The 26,486-nt window shown below is 35.8% G+C and overlaps 1 protein-coding gene across 2 annotated transcripts; it reads right to left on the bottom strand.

Annotated features, from left to right (window-relative positions):
- Positions 1-425: 425 nt before the first annotated feature.
- LOC110379165 (protein obstructor-E) lies at positions 426-14,323 on the bottom strand. 2 transcript variants are annotated; one of them, XM_021338694.3, is made up of 5 exons: positions 14,163-14,323; positions 5,471-5,680; positions 4,520-4,708; positions 3,910-4,120; positions 426-976 (listed from the first exon to the last, which is right to left on the bottom strand). In XM_021338694.3, the coding sequence occupies exons 1-5, from the start codon at positions 14,206-14,208 to the stop codon at positions 922-924; spliced, it is 711 nt and encodes a 236-aa protein (XP_021194369.1). In that variant the 5' UTR covers positions 14,209-14,323; the 3' UTR covers positions 426-921. The 2 variants fall into 2 exon arrangements, with proteins under 2 accessions (XP_021194369.1, XP_021194368.1); XM_021338693.3 differs by lacking the exon at positions 426-976 and adding an exon at positions 1,637-2,402.
- Positions 14,324-26,486: the final 12,163 nt, after the last annotated feature.

Raw genomic sequence — 26,486 nt, forward strand, 5'->3', positions numbered from 1 at the left:
TAAAATTAAATACGCAAAAAAAAAAAGGTGGTGGCCATAAGGCTCTTCTCACCTATATAGATGAATTTGTTTTCTATAGATATGCTAAGATTATCATGCTTGGCTAGACTAAGATCAAACAAGGCGTGTACTTGTAACTAAAACATTGCAACACTAACAAACCTTGTCGGAACATACAGAATTGAGAAATGTATTGCTTATATATCTAGTTTGGCTAATAATGTCCGCCTAGTTGAATATGAATGTCTTATTTAAGTCTAACCCTATCAGCAAATTGCATCTTAATTTATTGAAGCGATTAATAAATACTACCTAATCAATCTTTTTGTTTGTTTTTGCATATCTAATCAAAGGTCATATTATAATGTATGTTGGTGATTGTGAATGTTGATAAGCATTTTTGAAATAAAATGACTCTATGTAAAAAAAATATTATTTATTTACAAAAATATTAAAAATATAAGTTCGCTAAACTTAACTTACATAAGTTTTATGACTAAGAACAACATATATTTCGACACAGCACCAGCACATTGTGTTGGTACCATGTCAAGGTTTTTGAAGAATTTCCAAATTTGGCAACAATTGTTTTAGACACAAATTAGACCAAAATAGTGGACTCGATTCATTCGAGGTCCTTAGAGAGAAATCGAGCGCCTCTTCAGACAGACAAAACTTCTCATGAAGCACTGGAAGTACTGAGAAAGACTAAAACAGACGACGATCGTCATCATACAAATTATTATGAAGAGGGAGGTACAGATAATAATTTATCGAGTGTCAATCATCATGTTGGATGGTTTACAGTCGATGACGCCACTGTGCTTGAGACCCTAACTCTAAGATATGACTCTGAAGAGGCTGCTATATCAAATGGAACGGGTTTAGCTTCAGTCTGTCCTTGGAGCCGCTCCTTGACATTCAGAATCCCAACTTCTTCAACGCTTTGAGGTCGACGTCACCGTAGTAATCCTCGCTGTAATGGTATCAGGTTATGAATCAACTGCCTTTATTTTGTTATTAACGAGTGTTTAGATAATGTTTTCTTTTTTATCTTAATCTGCATTTATATTAACAGTGACTGCTGATATCGATTGATATTTTACTGAAGACAGTCAGCTCTCTTTCGCTATTTGTATCATGTTAATTTTAACATCTTGTCCATCATAATCAAAATGAAGAGTTGCTGTTGTATAAGAATACGAATATTTATATTAAATGTCTTTGTATAGTTTGCAATTCTAAACTCAAGTTATAAGCAGAGAACTGTACAAATAGCTGATTTCAGTAATTTTTCTTTGATCAAACTTACAGAAAGACTCGTGCTGTATGTTCAAATACAGGATAAGATGTTACTTCACAGTTTAAAGAAAGATATTACCTACAGAAAGTTACACCATACATATGACTTGTTTCAACGTTAAAGGAAATTAACGTACCTGGATTCCCCAAGGGTGACGGTTGGCTGTTACAGTCATTAATGTAAAATGATTAGACAGAAGAGAATTACTAAAAGAACCAAGAAAATATTAATATTATTAGATAGTGTATGCATGAAATAGAAAATAGTGTGGTGGAATGTTAGGAAACGGTGCTACAGTGCATCTACACACAGAGGAAATTAATACAACACGTGTTAATTTTTATAAATTTTTGTTTATTTTATCACTAAAAATAAAACTTAAGTATTACAGTTTCTATCAAACAACAACACTCAGTCGCAGCGAAATAATTCAGTACAATAATATATTTACAAGGTCATGGTATTCAAACTGATACAATAGTATATCGATGTTCTCATGGGTTTAAACAGAACTACTTTAATCATAAATGCAAAACAACTCTATACGCTCGAGTTGTTTCTGGTGCAAACTTTATACAGGCTCGGTTAACTGGTTTCGATATAATAATGTTGAAAGGACTCTATAAATACTAGGTATACTGTAAATTAATAAATATATCTATCGCTGTATGGTTTTACTAATTTCCTAACTTGCCTCAATGAAACTGTTCGAAGAAGCTACAACGAGAAGTATTTGGCAACTAGAAGTGATACATATCAACTGTAGCTCACTCACTAAACAATCGAATATTTTTGAACCTGGAACACGATCTCCACACACCATGAGCAACGATTTCTTTTTAACAAAGCAAATGTACGATCTGTATTCAGCCAGAACTGTCAGATTAGGAGTTGCTCGTAGTGCGCGAAGAGTATTGGTTTATAGTTAACTATGTGAGTATTAAAAGGTTAGGGGGTGGGGGATTGTATTTAGTTCTCCTTTTGGGGGCGGGGTTTGAGCTGCTTGGGCGTGTTGCGGGTCTGGCCGTCTTGCTGGAGGCCGGCGAGCAGCTCGCTCTTGCGGATCGTCTTCAGATCCAGATCCCCGTAGTAGTCCTCGCTGAAAATGTACGCGAACTTACTGCCTGCCTCGTCTACTAGCTAGCCTTAACTCTATGTCTTATTGCCTATCAGCGACGAGTGACTTAAACATAAATGGCTATCTCAATTTCTAGCAACTTTTACTACACGAGTTGCAACTGGCTGCGAGAATTGTGTAATGTAATCTTGTACACAGACGGCGTTAAAGAGTGAACCGCCTTGAAACGGTAACAAGAATGATATCCGCTCGCTTTTCCAACTAAAGTTATCTAACGTTTGTTTTTCTTGGCACACTATTATGTGGACCGGAGCTCGGCAAAAACTTTTGACAACAACGGATTCTACGGCCATTGGCTAATGTGGCCACATCGTGAACGGCGCAGGCGCATCCCTGTCTATATCTACTAGCGATTGTTCAACGCACACAGACCATGAACCGGAGATAAACATTTTGAAAGTTCCCTCATTGTCTCAATAAAGGAACAATTCAGTTCAAAGATCGCAACTAACTGCACGTGATACAAAACACGTTGTTGAAATCTATAAGCGTAAACTAGTTACTTTCATAAATGACAACTATCTGTCTGAGCGCTGAGAGTTGAAAAAAACAACTCATAAATATTTCATAATTGCAATCTACGCCAGTCACCGACCGGCATTCTTTTGAACATTTCCTCTTTTTTACGAAAGACATTGAAGCCTTTGTGTCATACTTGAGCAGTTACGGTCGATACGATATGTCTGTATGAAACAACGGTCATTACCATACACACTCCGTTATGTACCGGTCGGCATTGACCACGGTCGTCCGCGCATGACACGACTGTGAGCGCACTATTTTGCTCTAAGTCATGTTAATTTCAAAGTGTCCTAAATGTCGCAAGCGTGCAAGGCTCCGGACCGCATAGCTGCGGCCAACTATTCAGGTGGGCGAGCTTTACTACGTATCCACCTATGTCTACCTACCACGACATCTGTACAATGCTGATCGATTCGTGTATAATAAAGCTAAGGCAACACGAAGTGCAACCGATCTGTGTCGTATTATGTTTCATTATTTATGTGCAAGAAGAATTGTTAGTCACAAGGACGACATTGGTTTTGTGGAAGTGGTTACAGGGTCTCAGGGGTTGGGACACCAAGAATATCTTTATACCAGATTAATGTGCCCATTGAATATTAGTTGTTTTGATAAGAATTTCATGATAATTAGGATACATTCTTGGTGTCGCATGATTAGGCTAGGTACTAGATGTTAATGTACCACAAGACGCTGGTAACACCACAGAACCAGTATTCAACCAGTGAGTAGAAGAATCCTATGGTGCGTTCAAGCTGCCTGTCGCATTTGCTTTACTTGAACGGTGTGGATAGGACATCCGCATTCGATCGTGCAGTTATTATATCAAGACTTCCATGAATCGTGACTCACAAGGACTACAACTGCATTCGATGTTCGAATGCGCATGTCCTATAGATGTGGTGTGTATACAATATGTACACGAGGTCATAGAGAGGTAACTCACCATCCGGGAACATCTTCGGGGTCTTCGCAGTTGCCTGTGCCGTCAGCATCACCGATCTTGAACACGGTGCCGATGGGGCATCCGTACTCGCGGGCGACTCCCTCCAGACAGATGTAGTACTTGCGGCAGTCTTCGGGGTGGGCGTGACGGCTGAAGGAGCCGGCGTTCGACACCTCACCGGGAGCGGGGCAAGAGAAACCGTTCGCTACTTCTGGGAAACACCAAAAAGGTTACGTGAGCGAGAGTGCAGAAGGCGAAACCGAAATTCAACAGCGACAGCGGTGATGAAGATGAGTAAGTAACACTTGAATAGTTTGTGCACAAAGGTTTCATGTGCTAAAATACTAAGTGCATTCAATTATCTTCATGATGTACAAATAAACAAACAGCCTGACCTTTCGATCAGACTGCACGACGCACGACCATTACAGATCTATATCCATAATAAGCATTGCAAACAACTATTGAGCTTGAATTACATTTTCAAGGATTGAAGACCTGCGGTCTCTGTCTGTCATTTGTGTAAACCACGAATCGACAGTTGGACCGCAAATCAATAAGGGTGCTATTTAGATCAGGTTACTAGGACAGATGTTCTTGTTTAACGTACCCTCGTTCTTGCACTCGGGGACCTGGTCAGCCCACATGCACACGCGGGATTCTCTGTCGTAGGCGAGTCCGGGGCTGCACTGGTAGCGAGAAGCTTCACCGTTCCAACAGTTCCAGAACACGTCGCATTTGGCCTCATCAGGGAAGATACCGTACAGCCTCTGGCAGTGAGGGGTTGAGATCGGAGGCTCTGTGGAACAAAGTAAACAAATGACGACACTGCACAAGGAAACAAAAACCTACATTCTAAAATGAGTTTCGAAAAGCACACCTCTTTGTTTAGATAAATTAATGTCTTCTACAAGGACTCATAAATAATAGCCTAACAGCAAAAACCCTGCATCCAACCAGGGTTCTCCGAAATGTCACTCCATTTTGAGTATAATTGGCTATCAATCATCGAACAGCAAAAAGCTTTCAATCTTCATTTCCATAAAAAATCCATCAAAGAGTTTGGCAAAAAATCCAACTCTCGGTTTGGCAGCAGTAAAATTAAATTTACGAAGTGGCTCTAGTTCAAGGTAAGCAGAGTGATGGTATTTATAAAGATGTATTTGCATAAAACAGATATTTGAACATCAGATGATGAGAAGAATATTGTATACCTAAATAATGTAGGTATGCCTGTTTAGTGCGAATTGGCCTAGTGACCTTTACAACATCCTGGTTGAGATGGGTATTCAAATATCGTTATTATCCTTATGACACGTGTGGTTATGTAAATGTTTGGCCTTGACCATTTACTAGCAAAAAACATTGTTGCTAAGCATTCCTTTCGATTTTTATGAGACAGTGATTAAATGGCGGATGGACAAAAACGTGACTAGTAAGATCGGATGACACTTTTTGCTCTATTGAATTTTTATTATTACTTTTTGGACGCTGGAATATCTGCGAAATTTCTAACACCTACTTTCGAGGTAGTGCAAAGGTAATATTTTTGGTTTCTTACCGAGCTGTGTCCTCTCGCCGCACTCGACGTTGTGGAGGTAGTCGCAGTTCTCAGTCAGGTATTTGGAGTCGGTGGCGTCGAAGGCGAGACCGTTGCCGCAAGTCTTGAGTTCAGCGACTCCATTGTCACACTTCCAGTACTTGTCGCAAGAGATGTGGTGGGGGTAGAAGCCGAAGTCATCCGGGCATTTGAAGCTCTCCTGGCCGACCGCTGTAAAGACAAGAAAACGTTAACATTCAAGAATTTCAAGCATCTATTATTAGGAACTTCAAGCTAAGGTCGCAAATTGTGGCTGTTATCGTTTGTCGAACCAGTCTCGCATACTTAAAGCGTTGCATAATCAACACGCCTTGGACTCCATTCCAAAACTTAATATGTATAACTGTTTGACAAAATGCCAATATTGGCAACCGTGAGGTAACGGCACATCACAATGTTTGAATTTCAATGAAATTACAAAATGAACCGTCAAGGGGTTTGCTACACAAGTATGGCGCGGTGTCGAAACATACTGGTCTCGGGCAGGGCCGCTCTTTCTCCAAGGAACGCAACAGGCCCTAATGAGGCAACCACGCTAACAGACTGCAGCTCAGTACAACTGTTTAGCACATATTGTCTTTGTTCGCTGATACCTCATGAGGTAATCTTAATTTGGGCAATCATTGTTAGCAAATGCAGCTATTATAACAGTTGCAACACTGTTTAGCGTTTTTGGTACGCGGAAATTATGATGCTAATTGAACATTATGTATATTTGACTCTGATGTTTCTGTTGGTAAGACTGCGGTTGTAATACCTTAGAGGTATTGAAATTGGTTATACGTAATTTACGTTTAACACCTTGTTTGCGTACGCGCTTCCCCGTACGGGAGTTATGTCACAGTGTGTCACAACATGTGTGTCAGCCATACCGGTTGACATTTGCGAGAAGAAAGCCCTCATCCGTGAGTATTGCGAGATATAACTCTCTCTCGAGCATTAACGATTTGCAAGTGCATAAGCCCAATAAATTCTAAGGGAACTGGTGTGAATTGACACGCGATTTACTTAGAAATGGCTTGCAACTTTCGAAACTGGTTTGAAATTAAATGGCGTTTCAAATCTAATAGAACAATAAATTCAATGGAATATAACGATTAAACGCCCAAAAAAAACACAGATTTTTATTGCCTTCCACAGATTCTAGATAAATATTTGTTCACAATAGATTTAATAAACTGAACAGATTTTTTCGTAACACTACTCGAGTTGCTCTAGAACAGACAAGCACCAATGATTTCCAAATTGACAATTTAATTTCGATTACCAAATGCAGTGTTCTCTAAAAATTATCTTAGAATGTGTTCAACGTTCCGTTTTAAATCGATTTAAAATCGTTGACCTTGAGTTAAATGGATACTAAAAAGCTGTAGGTTATACTCATCTGCATAAGTGTTCGCAAACAACTTTTCTTATTAAAATCAAACGTCTATATCGAGGTGAACCACAGTCGCATGCCGAGCATACTTCGGCCGCCATACTAATAAGCAATGTGGTACAAATGTAGAGCGATTTCGATATAATTGAAAATTCGGATCACCGCTCTTTGGGTCGCGTTATGCTTGTTTTACGCCAATTACATCTGCTAATTGGCAGATGACTGGGGTTTTAATCGCTCATTAAGTTTGTGGGGCGAGCGAAAATGGCAGAAATGAGGTGCTGATTACACATGTCAAACATTACTATACTTATTGTGTTGGAACTAAGTGGATTTCACACGAGATCACGAGATTATATTAAGTACATAGATGCGACGTATTACTGGTTAGGAATTGAGTTTTCGTAAGCTCATAAGCATAAACCCCTTTTAAGTGCAGATGTAATTTAAGCAAATCTAAACACTAACACCTCAATGACTTTATACTTTTTGCAACCAAAATTCTAAATTCAAACTCAAACGGCATTCACACACTGGCTGACAAGACATCTCGAGTCAATTGTTTGCAAAGAGTACGTATATGAATTGGCGTATTAGTGTCAGTTGTAACCGGGTCACTTGTGCAGTGAACCGGGTGTGTTGCGCAATGCCCGGGACACCCGAGCCCTAGTGCGCATGCGCATGACATAATTATTGATCTGCCGATGCTGCCTTGTCATAACGTATTATGTAACATTTGTTGCTACTATACTGTTGCGTGATTTTTTTTTCTTGTTCTTATAGGGGCATTTCTAGATGATTCTACTTTTGAAAAACTCAGAATTTAATAATTCCAAGTTCATATTTTTTTAAAGATGATTTGAGACACGAAAAGTGATCACTATGCACCTTATTGTGACGTTAAAAAAATGTGTAATTAAAAAAGTAATTACACACACATGGACATATACTCGAGGCAAGTAATTATACTTTCTCGTAGATAATTATATTTTTATTATTCTTTAACCACGCTTCAAATGACAAACAATGTCCATTTGTAGTCATATTACAATAAACAACTAGTGAGAGAAATTAATACCCGTAAATTGCGCTTATTGTATAATATCCCATGTGTATATTACATAAACACGCTACAGTATTACAAAGGTCATGTAATACATTAAGTAATACAGTGAAAGCCACAAAAATTGACCCACCGACGAACGGTGGGCGGGACTTTCGATTTCGTTAAGACGCGCCGATGCGCTTGCGACTCTCAAGTTGAGTAATCTCACTCACGCCTGACCTTTTATCATGTGGGTCAATGAATGTATCATATTGAATTAGCTTGTGTTTATTTGCATGCGCTTTTATATATGTCAATTTTCGTAATATATAACATATTGAAAATCATTTATTGCATCCCACGTAAAATATATCTACAGACTTTACAAATTATATTGCACCTCCTTTTATGGCAATTAAAAAAGCCAGTAAAACAAAACAGTCATAGACTAAAAAAAAACAGATCATCAACATTTTTGACAGCACATTCTATTTTCAAATCAGATCTCGCATTAATGTTTTAAAAAGAAATGAATACTGGCACATAAGTGTAATCTGATGTAAGACGCCATTAGATAACTACCATTGTCGGCCGGTGAAAGTTCGTAAGCTTGGCCATAATGGCTTTAATGGGAGCATTTATACGAGTCGTACAAGGTAGGCTTAGTCGAGTTGAGAATCGAGAAGTTCGTTAATTTTAATTAGTTAAACAGCTTAGATTAATTTAACTATCAGGATATATTTGTAGATAGCTGTTTACCTGCAGTTGCACTTTTGTCTTCGCGTACCCGGACAAAATATATGCTTATGTTACTTGGGAATAGTCTAGCTTTACATTATACGGTTCAATAGTTTCGGAGCACAAACCAAAAAAGTTTCCTATTTATTATATTAGTATAGGTACATTATTTCCTACCGTTTTCATTATTGCTACTGATTAAGAAATTTCGATTTTAATGGTCACATTACAATGCCTTAAGTTCATCCGAACAGCCTATAAGATATTAATGAGCAATACAAATTCACATCGCACCTAAGAGGCTGGTAGTGGGCATGTATCGTCGCGTAATTCTTACGTAACCAATGATTCTATTTCGAACTCTTGCGCATCCAAAGGGTAGAGTTATTAAAACTACATTTTAAGCATTTGTAAAACTATGAATGGCACTAATTAGATAGTAAATTTATAAATTTAATGTACGAAAGATGAGTACCTATTAATAAAGATATGGTTAATACCTGTATTTATAATGGGTGGTACATTATTTATACCCAATTTTATTGGTTGAAATTAAGCGCATAATATCGTAAAATATTTCAATATCGAACATCAGGATGTATCGAGTTCCTGCATTTTTAATTAACCCTTTCAAATTCGAGGCTGCACCAAAAATGGTCACAAACAAGGCACACTGATGCAGTGATGTTAAAAAAAAAGAAAAACAACAGCACAATGCGTAGGGCTAACGAGAGGTTATTTATATCGTGCCTCGAAGGACAGACAATCACCGGCTTGAGTCTTACTACGTATACGTTGGTACAAGTAAACTGTACGTAGGCGATCGATGAGTTTGTAGACTCTAATGATTGAATACAAACTGCATTTGTGGGTTAAACACAGATTCGAAATACAAATTAGAATTTTGTTTTGTATATGAGAGGTAGACTGTCTTTTGTTTTTTTTTTGTTTGAAATTGGAATTAGGAGAAATGATGATGACAGAGGTTTAATAGATTTGGTTGTGGTCGTTATAAGGAATGTTTCTTTATGTTAACTCAATGAGTAATTAAAAGTTTTGTTGTACAAAAAATCTCATCATATTTCTGTCATTGGATCTGTCCAGCCAATTGTAGGAAGCTTGATTTTTTTATAAGAATCGCCAGTCATTGTATTTTAGGATGGGAACACAGGATGCTATGTATTGTTCAATATTCAGCCGTGAGATATCATTGTCGGTATTTTGCTAAGAAAACATCAGTTTCCGGCGCATTGTTTAGGTGCAACATCGTTAATTATTTCTTGTATTTCCTGTCCGACGACCTCTTGATTACCTTTGACTTTATTTTGTGATATAACCTTAGAATTGTCTCGACAGGTGCGGCTCGTAACCTTATGTAAGCAAGCGAGATGTTGCATAGAGAATTTATGTAATAATAAATGTCTTTTGATGTTAATAAAAAGATATTTATAAAACAGTGACGGATAGACAACCATTTGTTTGGCCTAGCGAAGATCAAAATTCAGAAACTGGCAGCATCGACTTTCAATTAGGTTTGAACCAGTATTGTCTTGCAAATTAAATACCTTCAAAATATCTCGATGAAGCATCAAGATAGAAATGTGATTGTCAATGCAGTTCAATGGCTTACAATTACTCAAAGCATTAAGCAATTTACCAAACGATTAGTATATTACTTGTAACGTAATAGATTACTAAATTACACCTCATTATCGCATTGTATCAGAGAGAGTAACCTCATTATCCAATTAACTTGTAACGATCGATATTTTGTAAAACACGCAACGCATTAACAAATTGACCGTCAATTTTATAATGATAGCTATGTTACTTAGAATTGCAATAATAATACACGTAACTACAACATTTCGTTAAAATTAATTATTTTATTAAAGACTAGCCGTTTCACCGGTTTCACCCGCGTCCCGTGGTAACTACTGCCTGTACCGGGATAAAATATAGCCTATGTTACTTGCAGATAATATAGCTTTCTAATGGTGAAAGAATATTTAAAATCGGTCCAGTAGTTTTTGAGTTTATCCATTACAACCAAACAAACAAAGTTTTCCTCTTTATAATATTAGTATAGAAAATAACCAGCTAAGCATATCGTCTGGAGTCACAATGTTAATGAATAGAGTTTTCTAGAATGAGTATTTATTCAAATTATATTTTTGAAATAAGAATCCAAGGTGACACAAACAAAAGATTACAAAGGAAAGTTGTTATTGTTGTCTGTTCATTTTATATTTTCTAAGCTTCGCTGTCGGCGATTCTTTATTATTTCTAAGATGTTCTTTAGCTCTGTCACGTAATTTGCAGTCTGTATGTATACTTAAATTCAATGTCGATTAAAGCTATTTTTAAATGAGAGCTGAAAACAGAGGTATTATTATTTTGTTGTCAACATGTTTACTGATGATGATCTCATAATTACGTATAAGCAATTTTATATTTACTTGATTCACTTAAAAGTTAACCAGCAAGTCCCATTCAAAACCCGAATTAGGTACCTACACCTGAGAGAAATAATCGAGAGGGAAAATATCGATTGGACCTAAAGATAAGAAAACAATTGAATGTCCTTCCCAACAAAAGCTATAATCAAATCAAAATACCTTTATTTTCAGGCTGCATTGGCCCATAGATATATACCTTAAAGACTAACATCCAGTATAATATCTAGTAGTTGTATCTAACGCACCGTCGTCTGCGCACTCAAGCAACTGATACATTTTCTCCGTGTTTTCATTGCTCTCGTGAAATTCGCGCACGCACTGCCAGTCTCGATAATCAAATACCTTCACGCTTGCTACAATAACATTATGAATATTTGATAGCGTGCCTAACTCCCGTTAAAGTTACTTTTAGTTAATGTTAAAGTAACTCGGCCATTTAAACATTGCTAATGTTTATTAGGATTAATTTAACCATGAATTGTATCGTAACAAATAATAATAATTCTCACGCAATTGTTTAAGTTTGCTACTTTTTACTGTTGAAACAATTTGTAAGCAATTAGAAAACAAGCACACATCGTTCAAGATTGTTCTATTAGAGAAAAAGTAGCAGAAAATATCGGCGCTTGCGCAATTGATCGCGTTGTCCGTGAGAACTGGGTACGTGTTAGAAATCCTAACAATGGTAAATTCCTCGAGCGGCTCATAACTAACCTCCGAGTGAAAACTGAACATCCTGCCAAAGAACACGACTTTTATATTAATGATATCAATTTTAAACCTGTAGCAAAGTACCAAGACTAGTTGTACCACGCCCAAGCAAGCAATCCATTTTGCATGAACACGAAATAATTTTCTAATCGCTTGTTGGTTTGTACCCAAAAGGCTCCGAAACTGTTGAACCAATTTGTAAAATTATTTCACTGTTAGAAAGCTACACTCTTCCCGAGTAACATAAGCTATATTATATCCCAGTATAGCCAGAAGTTCTGAAGGGGCGCCGGCGAAACCACAGAAAATTTTCTAGTATTTCGATAAGACTGCATCCTCAAGGAATGTGAAAGGATGTTAACTTGTAAGAGGTTAAAGGCAATGAAAAGTCAAGGAGACAACAGCAAATATTTTGAACTAAAAGGAATTTGAAGCGTTTGAACTTTGAAGGATGAGACGACTTTATTTGTTAACTTAATGTAACGTAGTATTAAGTCCGATAGTATTAAGTTAAAGAAGGTTTAATATGACTGCAAAAAAATCCAAGATTTGAAATTTAATAACAGTATTCTTTCGCGTACTTAAATATTTTCGTCTTACTTAATGAACAAAGGTTAAAAATATGAGAGACAATGATTATTCTTCAAGGCGATGTGAAATGATATTGTCATTACTCGACTTCCTCCATTCGACGGAAGTGTGTGCTATAGAAGTGGATGAGGAAGTCCATAAACTCGAGGATGCTCGGACACGATGGGGGAAGGTGATTGGCGGAATATTTTATTAATAAATTGTTGGAGACGTGTGGACACTCTAGTTATGGATGTGAAAGCTACCCTTGAACGGTTTTATGTTGAAGGTATATTTTAATCAGGATTAGGTATTAAGTTTACTGAAGGAAAGTTTCCATTTTACTGAGTTACCGAGGAAAAGACACGATTTTTTTTTCAGTTTCTAAGTAAAAGATAGATTGGCTATCAGGAGTTCATAATATGTTTATGAAGTTTTCATTCATCTTAATTTCCAGGAAAATTGAAAGTGGATTGATAATTTTGAAGGTAGTCGTTATACTTTGTTTAGGGATATCTTGGTCTACGATCACTACATTTGCCTCTTCTTATATCAAGTCCAAAAGAAATAAAGGCCTGCTATAAACAAACCACTTTTAAATAAAGATCTCGAATCACCTCGTTATGTAAACTTTAGTAAACTGTAGCAACTTTCGTTTATAATTATGTAGTAGCACGTGGGAACTATTGGTCCCATTCCAATGGTTTAAGTAACACAAATATATTATCTGTGTCATAACTTGACATCGGTGGGTGCGTTCATTGCGAAAAATGCTAATCAGTCAATTTGGATTGCGCAACTTCTTTGTATGCCTCGAATATACGACTAAAAGGATTGCAACATTTCTCTAAGGTCATTGAATTTCTTTGCATAGAAATTGTGATGTAACCTTTTTATGATTTGTATAAATTTATATTCTGATTCGATAAGTGATCCATCAAACGACCATTGTTTGATAAATGGTCATAAAAATATCGAGAGAAAGCTTCTTCAATCTAAGAGCTTTCAGCAAGACATAAAATTGATATCTATAAACTTTAAATGGACAAACGTTTGACATAATAAACAATTATTATGAAAACTTGAGAAACCGCTTTCTCGTGCATTGCAGTCGAGAGCTGCATGTTCTCGAAAACAAATCCTAGCTCTATTTCACATTATAGCACTCAAACTTTCTGTGCGATGACGTTAAGAGGTCATTGACATGCGTGAAAAAATAGTGCCAGTAGGAATGGGGTTGATTGTCAGTGCAATAAGACCTAGTTCACACAGTTGTGAAGCATTATGAGATTAATTACATCAATGTGTTACAGACTCTATTGTTCTGTAAAGATGTCAGAATGTCATATTGCTTGATACATTGGTGCCATGTCGTGAACTAGTACGACAATGTTTTCAGCATAGTGCACACTGGTTCTTTGAAAGCTCCACAACACGATTCTGATAAAAATCCAGTAGTGATAGGATCAGTCCGTGTGTCACTGGGCCGAGTCATTGTCGTTACACCACATCGCTGGCCGCAATCTATCTGTTCTCAACACTTGTTGCGCTCGCGCAGTTGCAACGCTTAAGTGTGGAAACTGTATCGATAACACTTCAACTGCTTTCGCCTTGCTACGCCAATTACATTTTTATCGATACATGAGAGCAGGCGAGCAGGCGAGCCACACATCGAGATAGTTCGTCGTCACTGGACACAGGTATCCGTCGGTCAGGTCGCGGCGCACCCTAAATATTTCAAATGTTACGTACCCACGCCGAGGGCGGCTGCTAGCACTATTAAACACCGTGAATTCATGATTTAACTGTAAGTCCTTGCACGAGTCAAGTGGACACTGTAACGTTCAAGCACACACTGCGAGCGGGTGAATGGGCGGTTGAGGCTTTTATATCGGGTAGGCGTACGCGGCGCAGCGACGGTGAAAAGCGACGCCGGCGCCCGCGCGGGCCCCGCGCGCGCTCGCCTCACCCCCGCGGGGTGGCGCGCACCCCCGCGACGCTGTCAACATTCGTACCTCATCATCACTCACGACACCATGGTGTCGAGGAAATTCGTGCCATCTACCGCGCTCCTGTCTGTTTCCACGCAGGCACATACTCGCAACTCTGTAATAGAATCTCTAAAGATTAATGAGATAATTAATCATTCCCTGTCTTGTTATGAATACATATTCGCTAATCAATACTCGTTTATTGTAAAAGTTACAATTGACGCATTGTGCACATCTTCGCTTACATGTTAGGTAACCAGCGCTTGTGTGTTTTATTATTTTTTTATATTCTAATAGTATTAGGACACGATCATGTATTTCGGTAACCTTATTGCTAAATCTATTTGGTAAATTCATGTCTCGAGAAGAAGTCAAAATTACCTTTAACATTTTGGTGTTGATTTAATTTTGTGTTTCAATTTAATCTGCATCATTTGATTAATTATATAGTTTGATAACCCAAAAACTTATGATGCCTTTCAGCTATGTATAACATATCTTAATATCAATTAATCATTTGGGGAACCACTTACATTTTGCTCTCATATCTCTCCCCTATTTACCAACATTATCTAGCACTTACTTACCATATTCCCCATACATTATCCACCTACTATAAGAGGATGTTCAGATCCATCCAGCCAAGACATCTCGAGTTCACTCAAGCAGTAAACTCCGTCCACTTTATCATATGCATCTTCCACCTGCGCACAGACAGCGAAAGTGTATTCCGAGATGAATGACGTTCAAATTGATCGATAGCTTTTAACCGAACCTTGGATGTTAAGATACTTTATTTTCCATACATCCATAGGTATCTATACTAATAGTATAAACGAGTGAAAAGATTTTTTCATATTTTTGTATCCTGAAGGAAACTACCGAATCGATTTGAAAAATGATTTCACTGTTGGAAATCTACGCACTCTTCTCGAGTAATATCTATAGGCTACATTTTATCCTGGTACGAGCAGTAGTTCCAACGGTATGCGGGTGAAACCGCGGGATAACGTCTAGTATTCCATAAACGGATATGCTTGTAATATAATAGGCGGTTATACAAATTAACATGCAGTTATTACAACAGTTTGATATCATCCAACTTTTAAATAGATAAATGTAAAAAATGTTTGTCTGTTTGTATTAACGCCCTATTTTATTGTATTACGAGTGAAGTTGCCAGTTAATATCATCTTATATCTATTTATCGTGTTGTAGCTGCTTATTATGTAACAGGAAAAAAAACAATTGAAATCATTTGCCACAGATGCATCCAAAGAGATTCGATTTTAATTGAACTCGTGACTAATTAAAACGATTACCATTATGTAATTTGAAATAAGAACATAATGTCATATTGCTATAAGTGTAACTTAGTTTAAGAAGTTTATATTACATTGATGAACTATTCAACCTTTTTGGAACATGCAGGCGAATTCACAGGACAAAGTTAGTGATATATTCCCATAATTTAATACACAATAGTATCAGTGTTACACTCGGTTGATAACGAAGGTTAGGTCGCAAGGCTTAACTAAAATCTCTAATTGATCTCACTACGGATATGCATAAAATACTCGATTCATATTTTTTATTCATTCACAACCCGTTTATCGTGGCTTAGAAATCTTTTTGCGTCAAAAGAGTTATGTTCTTATTGTGTTTTGGTTCTAAAATTAAATGTGATTTGTTTTGGTGTGTAAATTGCATTTTAGATGTATTTGTTACTCGTTTTTGCGTAAATGTGTGTAATTAATGTAATTTTAATTGAAATTTGTTATCTTTTGAGGAATTGTACATATTAATTAAAGATTTTTAAGTTATGAATTTATCTGTGTCAAAATAGACAATAATTAACATATTAACAGAAATAACGAACATTGTTCATGTTGGAAAATTTACCAATTTCCCACAGTATTTATCAATTCATAATAACAGTTAATTCCAAATATTTCAAATACTGATTGAATTGCGATTAGATTAAATAACATCTACAGTTATGAATTACATAAAAGTAATTTTTTGCAGCCGTCTAGGTAAGAAAAGCAAATAAACACACAGCATTTTCCTTCTCCAAATCCTTCTACAAGTAACCACAACATAACTGGTATCTATTTCCTAGCATACCTTTATAGTAATAGTATTATGGTGACCGCTCGATAAGATCACGCATACGATAAGTGAGTATATTTAGGACAAGGATGTGAGTAGGAGCGAGTCGACGACCGTCCGCGCCCGGCGCGAAGGCCTGCTGGTTTTACGGTGGGGCAAAGATTATGCAAGTGCAGATGTGGCAGTTTATTCGTATGATTTTGCAGTAAGTGGCAGTTTTGAAGTGGGATGTTTTTTCTCTCGATTTTTAATTCATCTGTTTGTCAATATGGCATGCAAAATATCGATTAAGTAGGAACATTATTTAAAAATTATGTTTTATTTGAAAGCTACTTATAAGTACTATTACTTCTTTAATTATGTCTCAAGAAATACAAAGAAAATAAAAGTGTTTGTGTAAATACTTGAGGTAAAAATAAATTATTGAGGTCATTTTAAATACTTATTTGTTCAATAGTAATTGTAGGATCCTAATCATAATGCTTAAATAACTTGCCTTTTCATGTTCAAGATTCCACAATATTCAATTCATTACCATAATAGCATAACTAATGAGTTACACAAAAAATTAAGAACATGATAAATGTCACAAAATGTCAACTTTCACTCTAAATTATGATAGCAAGCCTATTAATTAATGAAACGAGTCATTCTTAGCAGGTTACAAAACCAAATATGACTAACTAGCGATAAATTATACTAAACTCTATGATTAGATAAAAACCATATATTTTTATATCTACAGATCAAAACTGTATTAAAATCCGTTGCGTTCTTTAGAAGATCAAATCTTTCAAACAGCGAGAGCAAGTACCTCTACATTCTATAAAAAAAACTTAATCTTTGTCCGTTGTCACCGCGATGTTTGCCTCATTGCGCCGGCGCAGCTATGTGCAGTATGCGGAAGGTAGCACCGGGTGACGGCGAAATGCCTAAACTTACAATCACCACTAAAATTATAGTATTCAACCGTTGATGACAAATAAATTCATTTTGTGAAACGCTCTAAGAATAGGGTACCTTTTTCATCTCTATTTATTTACAAAGAAATTGTATAACCTCAGCTATTTGGAAATTGTACGTCTGTTACGGTTTTTAATTTAAATGCTTTTGTGTGACAGGTTAAGAAATCTTATTTATTGTAGAAACTATGAATGTCTATTTTTGCATAAATTAACTGCATGCGGTCTGAATAGAGTTATCAATTGAATAGCAGTTGCCTTACAGATATTCTAAAATCTTACAAATATTTCTCATTCGTGTTTCATTGGTTCTCTTAACTTAGTTTACCTAATCTTATGTGATTTTTAGTAACTAAGATTTGAATAGGATTTTTTGAACGTGAAAAATCTTATTTACATCCTTCTTGATAACTTCTACAGATAGATATACCTAGCGTAGGTGCTTCATAACTGTAAAAATGTATTCAGCAGCATGTCATGAAAATTATTCTCTACATATGGTACCTGTTTACGCTTTCATAATATTGGCAAGTTCACCACACTTGACCAAATTACAAATAAAATAAATATACTATTCCAATGAAAGGCCTTTACCATACACTTGCTTCCCGAGAAGCCATAGTCGATGGCAATAAGTCAGCCGATCCCAATAAGTTGATGTAAAACGGTACAACGCGCTTAATATTCATAAAGGTTGTGCGCACGAAATTGTGCACAGTCGCGACGTGTGCGCACTTCCTACTGATTTATTGTGTATCGAGTTACGAGGTGTATTGACTTGATACTTTACTTTTATAATAGGGATTTTCACTAATTTTTATAAAGCATAGTGTTTGATATTACATTTTTTTGCCACGTTTTCGTAGATAAAGGGAATTGATGCAATGTTAAAATGTTAGCCCTAGTAAAAGTTTAATTGAGAAGATACCCTACTATACCCTAAGTCACAGGTAAAGTTATGAAAAAGCCAGTTGAAAAACTTAAATTATAGCTTTGAAATATATTTATTATTCAGGTCACTAGAAAGAAATTTCAAATTTTGTGTAATTAATATATATTTTTTAAATTGTTTAGATTAATTAAAGAAAAAAAATACTCGTACACCCCTAAATTGTATGCAGTTGTGTTTGTTACCAAACGATGCGTAAAAAGCAAGCTGCTATTTGCTCTACATATTATTTAATTAAGTTACTATGTCATCCAAAATATTAAAATCGAAGCATATTTTCCTAAGTATGTAATAAAATTATTGGTAATAAATGACATCACATCCTGCAATACCAATACATTATGTACTTAGAAGGAATTTAATTACCTAATTTAATGAAGAAATGTATCATTAAGAATCACCTCGTTTTCCTAGCCTTGATTACAAATTAGATAATGTTGACAACCAGCCGATGACTAAGAGAAGAAATAATAATGACGTAACTTGTCGTTTACCTAAATAGTTTTATTTTTATTGCCTTTAGAAGTGGTGATAAAGGATTATGTATTGGTTTCCTGTTTTGTTTGAATGCTATGTTTAAAAAAAAAACTAGGACAAACATGTTCTTGGTATTACATAGAATGTTAATCCTAATTCAACGGCTTATCTTTCTGACGAGAATGAACCACAAAAACCAATATTTTTCTATGTGGCGGAATATAAAACATGAATACTCCTTCTAATGCAATCTCGTTCAATTAAGTTCACGTACTCAAAACTTTATCTTCTTTTCTCTGATTGATTATTCTCTAACAAGTGCTCCAATGTTTAATAGTGACACATTGATTCTCCTGACTTTATAAATTAAACCTAAAGTAATTCGTAAGTTCAAACTACAGCAAAGTAGCCTACGTGTGCCTCCGTTACAGTTAACACGACTGCTAAGTTACGTGAACACTCAATGAATTATGTATAAACCTTTAAGTAAATTTATAAGTCAAACGATTTCAAACACAATTGTCAATAATCAGCTTCTCGTCAAACAGAAACCACGTAATATAACGACAATCTAAGTTGTTCACACAATGATATACATTGCTGGTTTTGTATGTAAAAATTTTGCTTGTGGAAGTATGAATGTTTCGATGTATATAGAAAATGGTATGTAGGGCTTATGTACAAAGTAATACGTAAAGTATTACATCAATGCTCCCCTGACACGGCTTGTAATTACTCAATCGGCTGGCATTTGAAGATGTGCACGCGCATTCAAAGGTCGTCAGTTCAGTACTCAGCCGGTTAGTGACCCACAAGTTTTATATATATCCGTATTGAGTGTGAAGGGATGAGCTGGCAGTCAGTTTATTTTTCGAATTTAAATGAGGGTCCGTTAAGGTAAAAATAAATATTGGCTTTTGAAGATAAATCAAGTTGCTAAGAGTACCTCTTAGCAGTTGGGAAAATATGAATTAAATATGATTGTATTTTTTAATGGATTTTCAAAGGGCTCGGGGTATAAAAGGACAAAGTGGTCACCTTATTGCGCGTCATGTCAAAAATATATTCTATCGTATATCTGTTATGGACCAAGTGATAAATTGGGCAGTATACATAATGCCCGGTCATTATGAATAATGCCCAATATGAGAGTGCAATTTGATAATAATTATTCAAACAATCAAATTGACCGGGCACTATACATATTGCCCGTGACCTTTTGGGCAAAGTAATACAAACATATTTAATTTCATTTTTTTTATTGTTATTGACATTAAACTTAAAATAAACTAAATATAACACATCCCATATCAATTGACAGAGCATAGAAGTAAGCATGCAACATGCAGCAAGCATGGCTTCTGTCACGGCTCCGGCGCTGCGGGGCTCCGGCGGTCCCATGCGAGCTTATCGTCGCAGATGGTTTTCACGCTCACCACCGCAGCTTCGGCTTGCTGGCCGGCTCCGCCGGCCAGCCTCAGCCGCGGCGGCGAGCGCTTCAACTACCTGCGCCTCAGCTCGCAGGCCACCTCGCCCCTCCGTGCCTACGCGGTTTTGAATTGCACTCTAGGGGTAGGGCAGACAAGACTACGTGGAGTCGGTTTTGCAGCGATTCGTTTTCGTCACTAAGTTCAGTTTTTAATACAATGTTTTGAATCCAAATTAAATTCTACCATAAAAAACGAGCCAAAAAAAATGAGATCAAGAAAAACGAGATAGTAAATTAGATGACAATTGTCCAATTAATAATTTTGTGGCTAGACTTATAATTTCCCATTAAAATAGAACATAATTTAAAACAGTAATCATAAAATATGTAGCAAGTAACAGGATTTATTTATTAGAACAACTGCCACCCTCGCACCGCATAAAATATAGCTTTATTATCAAATTGCCCAACTATCATGTAGCAATATAATAATGCCCGTGCAATGTGATAAATAATGAAGTTAAGATAGTTATTAATCACTTGGCCCGATAAAGCTAGACATTATTCATAATGCTCGGGCATTATTTATAATGCTAAATATAAATCTCCATCTCTCCTGGACCATGTGATTAATTCGGGCATTATAAATAATGCCCGAATTAATCACATGGTCCATAACATATCTACTTGGAGAATCAATACAAAACATTTGACAATCGAGTGAGGATGTACCAATATAAATTAAAATACAGTCGTCTTTCGTTCATGAATGAACTGAAAAATTAAACTTTAATTTGAATCAATGATTGGCAATATTATGATTCCTCAAGAATCGTTATTATTATATTTAGAAATTAATATCTTATTGTGGGGCTGTCACTTTGCAACAAGACCGTTTATTGAATCGGTCCATATTATCATAATATTATATGACACTGATATGGGTAACGAAATCTTTTTGCACGTATCGGTAATCATTATTTAACTTTTTTTGCCAAATCAGAGTACGCTGCACGCTGCAAACTTTTAGTCGGCCGATAGTTGGTTTGGGCTCATAAATCGGTAAGAAGATGAATTACGTGAAATCGCACATTACAAAGATTTACTGAAGACTGATTTTCTATCGTCGGGCCAACTGTCGGCCGACTGTTTGGTCTGCAGTGTAAACACACTAAGAGTTAAAAGTCAGTCACCACAAAATGCAAACCAGAAATAAAACATGACTTAGATGTTGCATCAGGGGTCAACATACTTTCATTCTACATGTGCAATCATGAAAATGGATGGACAAAACCTCATGTCAGCATATTTATTTTTACTTGTCTCTCTCTTGTCCGAAATAACCGTTAGGTTTTCATTCTTAAGTGATTGTAAGTATCATATTAATTTAAATGTGAATTATATAAGGATTTTACCCCCTTGACAGTATAAACCAAAAAGTAATTCTGTTTGTAGCTTCATCTGTTGGGCTTGAATGAGAATTACTAAATAGATTCACATGTTTAGTACACAGACAATCTAGAGACTGAAAAAGGTTACTTTTCATCCCTTTGCGGAATATAGTTTTACCATGACGCAGGTGAAACCGTGGGGAACAACCAGTTAATTATAAGGAAAACCGCTATCAATTCCTTATGATCGAATTAAAAATTAAATAAAATAAATCTCTAAAAGGACGATGACATATTTTCCAAGAAAAACCAATGACCGGTTTTATTTCGAAAGTGTTGCCTTAGGGAAACATTGCTCAATGTATTCGTCACAAAGTATTGCGAATTTAAGCTCGATATTACGTTGTATGTGTACGTAATGTAAGGCTTGAAGTCATGCCTCAATTTGTATCGACAAATAGATGTCATTTAGGTACCCTTTATGTCTGTACTTCTATAGTAATATCATAAAGTGGAAGAAAATGTTTTTTTTGTTTGTTTGTATAGGTACTAAAGGCTCTGAAACTGCATAACGATTTGGAAAATTCTTTCACTGCTAGGAAGCTACACTGTTCCTGGGCATATAATATACATATATAGCATATAATATACTCGCTTCAGCCAGCGGCTTCGCCCGCGTGGTGTGTTGATAAAAAGTAACCTATGTGTTAATCCAGGGTATCACCTATCTACATACCAAATTTCAATCAAATCGGTCCAGCCGTTTTTGCGTGATTGAATAACAAACATACATCCATACATTCTCACAAACTTTCACATTTATAATATAAGCAGGATTTATAATATAAAAATAGAAATAGGGTATAGGTTTGTTTGATACATGTAGAGTTGGCTGGTTTGCCAATTAAAGTATCGATGTACCTATTACGTTCAGTGAACCTAGTATTTAAAAAGGTAAATCGAATAGCTATGTCTAAACACTTGGGTCATTTTATCTGCATTCAATTTTTTAGGGTTCCGTACCTCAAGAGGAAAAAACGGAACCCTTATAGGATCACTTTGTTGTCCGTCTGTCTGTCTGTCTGTCAAGACCCTTTATCTCGAGAACGCGTGGACGTATCTAGCTGAAATTCACATGGAATACTCAGGTCTATTGTCCCTTTAAGTTGTGAAAATATCAAACTTCTAAGCCAAGCCAATCAAACGATACAGCCGATTATGTCGATATTTTCAACAAATTTTCGACACTCGCAAAGGAATCAAAACCTACAGGATACTTCCCGTAAACTCAGAGTCTTGAAATTTGGCATGAAGCATTATCATATAATGCAAATATAGGAAAAATTCCGAAAATCTCATTTTTTTAGTTGTATAATATTAAAAAAAATATTTTAATAAAATGAAACTTACTACCTTATTTCTCACGAACGAATAAAGGTATCAAATTGAAATTTTTACCAAATACCTAAGTCTATTGTCCCTTTAGGCAGTGAAAAAATCAAACTTCTAAGTTAACGCGATCAAAAGATACAGCAGTTATACCGACACCTTAAACGAATTTCCGTCACACGCTAGGGAATCAAAACCTACAAGGTACTTCCCGTGAACTCAGAATGAAAATGATAAATTTGAAGTTACATAAAATATTAAAATATTATATTATAATATTTTATGATTATAAACTTACTACCTACCCTTTTTCACATGAACGCGTAGAGATATTAAAGTTGAAATTCATATCAAACACTTCTTAAATATAATTGCCTCTAAACTGTGAAAAATCTTAAATCATTCAAAGGTCATTAGGCACCTTAGTATGGAAACCATACCCACGGCGGATTCATCGGATCATTACAAGTCGTCAGGCAGTTTCGAAAAAAACCTGAAACTGGAGCTCGTTAGGTGATTAATCCCTCAAAAATAAAAGATCCAATTAGTAGTGAATTCTCATCACCTAAAATAAAACAAGCTCCAACACACGGTTACGTTATAAATTGTAAAGGAGTTCCCATAACTATAACTGATCTTTGCTATCGATCCCACAATGGCAGTCAAACCTATCTATGTGGAAAGTCTTCGCCAATACGAATAAAATAAGCCCAAACACGTGGTAGTTGCAACATACCATTCAGGAGTTTCCTCGACTCTCTGTAGTCTCCATAATCAAATCAGCTCCAAACCTTCACTGTTTACCAGTGCCCTCAAAAATACAGTCACATGTCTGGTTTTGACTCGATGCGTGCCTACAATATTCAAGAGTTGCCCTCGATTTCTCAGGGTTTCCAGATCCTCATCAGATCCTGGTCATCCGAATTGGCATCTTCCTTCTTTATGAAAAGTCTTTAACAATAAAAACTAGCATTGCAACCTGTACAATCCTCTGAAACTGCTTGTCTTTTATATTTTTCAAACGATCCTGGACACTCGTCTCCATGGAATTTTAATAAAATATTTATATTCAAAGAAACGTCATACTTACCATTCTCCACGATTAAAAACTACTTTGATTCATGTCTGCCACTTTTTACAAAGCGTGTCAGATATGCCCAATGACCTTTAAGACATAATTAGTTATTTTCAATCAGATTTCTGAATGATGACTATAAAATGTTGTATATAAATAACTTTAATAAAATAACTTTTAGAAGGTACTGGCCTACTATTTTAGTTATATTATAAAATAAAAAATATTAACTAGGTATTTTGACTCTCACGAAATTACCATAACTATGATTGTTCTAAACTGAACGGTTGGCGCGAGACTCACTTTTTATCTATACAGGATTTGTACGGAACCCTCGGTGCGCGAGTCCGACTCGCACTTGGCCGGTTTATTTAAATAGACGAATCATCCCATTATCTTCCAAATTCATTTATAAGCAATATTATTATATTTTCATTTTTCTTTCCTTTGTGTCCCACAGTAACAATTTCAAACAGTCCCGTTCCTTGAGTTACTCGCTTGTAAAAGGTAAAATATCTTAATTTCTATCAACCCTGGAAGATGAAGGTGATGAGTAGGACCCAATTAAGTATAAAAAACAAGTCTCAACAAGGAAGTGCTAATAATTTATATAACTGGTCACAAAGGTTAATGTCGAAGTTCACGTCACGGTCATTGGAAAAATTATATCAGTTAAGGCGAAGTTGTCTTCTATTTAATATTTATTTATGTATGTATGTTCTAACTTAACAGGTATGGGAATTTCTTACCGTAACCGGATAAAATATAGCCTATTTCATACAGGATAATATAGCTATCCAACGGTGATTTTTTTTTACATTTCAGTCATTTCGGAGAATTTACAGTAGATAGGTACTGTAGAGTTTCATTAGGATAATTTTATTTAGGTAATGTTGGCTGGATAGAAATTAAATTGCTAGATGGCTAGACTAGGCTTATTTTCAACAATTCTACCATAGAGCCCGATGAATAAACGTCACGTTAAAAGTTACTGAAGTTTATTCATTCACGTAGAAAATAGTTTCCCGGTTTCTACATATTGCATAATACTTAACAAATAACTTAACTTAGTAGGAATACCCCTTAATTCCAAGGCATTTTTCTAAAGATCACCAAGGTCATGGTAAGATTAAATTAGTGCTTATACATAATCTGATGGCGCCTGTAATTAATGCATAGCATTTTTTTAATTATTTCTATATATTATGTATTACAAGTTGTAATGTCTGTATGTATGTACGTCAGTGTCATTTTGTTACATAATGTGACAAGGTTGACATTACATAATATGACTTTAAGGTTTTTCCTTTAGAAAAAATAACTATTTAGTTTATTTCCGTACTCCTTGTGGATATTGAGGAACACGTTTCACTAAGTTTTTTTTTTCATAATAAATTCGTTATTACTTACCAAGGTTTTTAAATTAAGTGTTTGTTTGTTTTAACTGCTCAATAAAACAATGTTATAGTAAGAGTCTCAATGAATATTATCATTTGCATTTGTTTTGTTTTCTTCTTTAAAAAAAAACACTTTGAAAGTAGGTATATAGAGGTAGTTATTGGTCATATCAGCGATTTGGCAACTAAAAATAGTTTGGTTATCGTTATAGTTAAATAGAGGAACACTTGGAGGTACACTTAATATTTCAGAAAAAAGACAAAATTAACAAAAAAAGGTTTTGTCGTAAGGGGCAACCCTCCAGCAAGGTCAACGCGGCTATCAACATTGAAGACCATTTGAAAACCTCATGGAATATTTATGTCTCACAGTCTGACACTTAGGACTTTGCGTTGAGATTTATTTATTATTACCATTGTTATGAAACCTTCAGTATGAAGACTTGCATGGAAATATTTTGTTCGTATTTTTGAAAAAAAAATATCTTGAAAATTATAATAGCACTTAAAGCATATTTTTCAGGAGATGAATTGAAAAAATACATTTTTCATTTTATTTATATGGAGATACCTTCTTAATAGCTTACCTTGCAAACAATTATAATTAATTAGTACCATCACACTTGTACACCTTGTACTGCAGTTATTAAATATCAATGACATATTACTCGTGATTCTTTATTCTACACCAATTAAATCATGATCACACTTATTCCCCGTGGTTACTCTAGTGGAAATTCAGAAGAGTTGCAACAACCAACAAGTTATCATAAAAAATATAAAGCACCAACAATTCATCATCATCATCCTCCGAGCCTTTTTCCCAACTATGTTGGGGTCGGCTTCCAGTCTAACCGGATTCACCTGAGTACCAGTGTTTTACAAGAAGCGCCTAACTGACCTC

Source organism: Helicoverpa armigera, chromosome 5, assembly GCF_030705265.1.
Source record: "Helicoverpa armigera isolate CAAS_96S chromosome 5, ASM3070526v1, whole genome shotgun sequence".
Lineage (NCBI taxonomy): Eukaryota > Metazoa > Arthropoda > Insecta > Lepidoptera > Noctuidae > Helicoverpa > Helicoverpa armigera.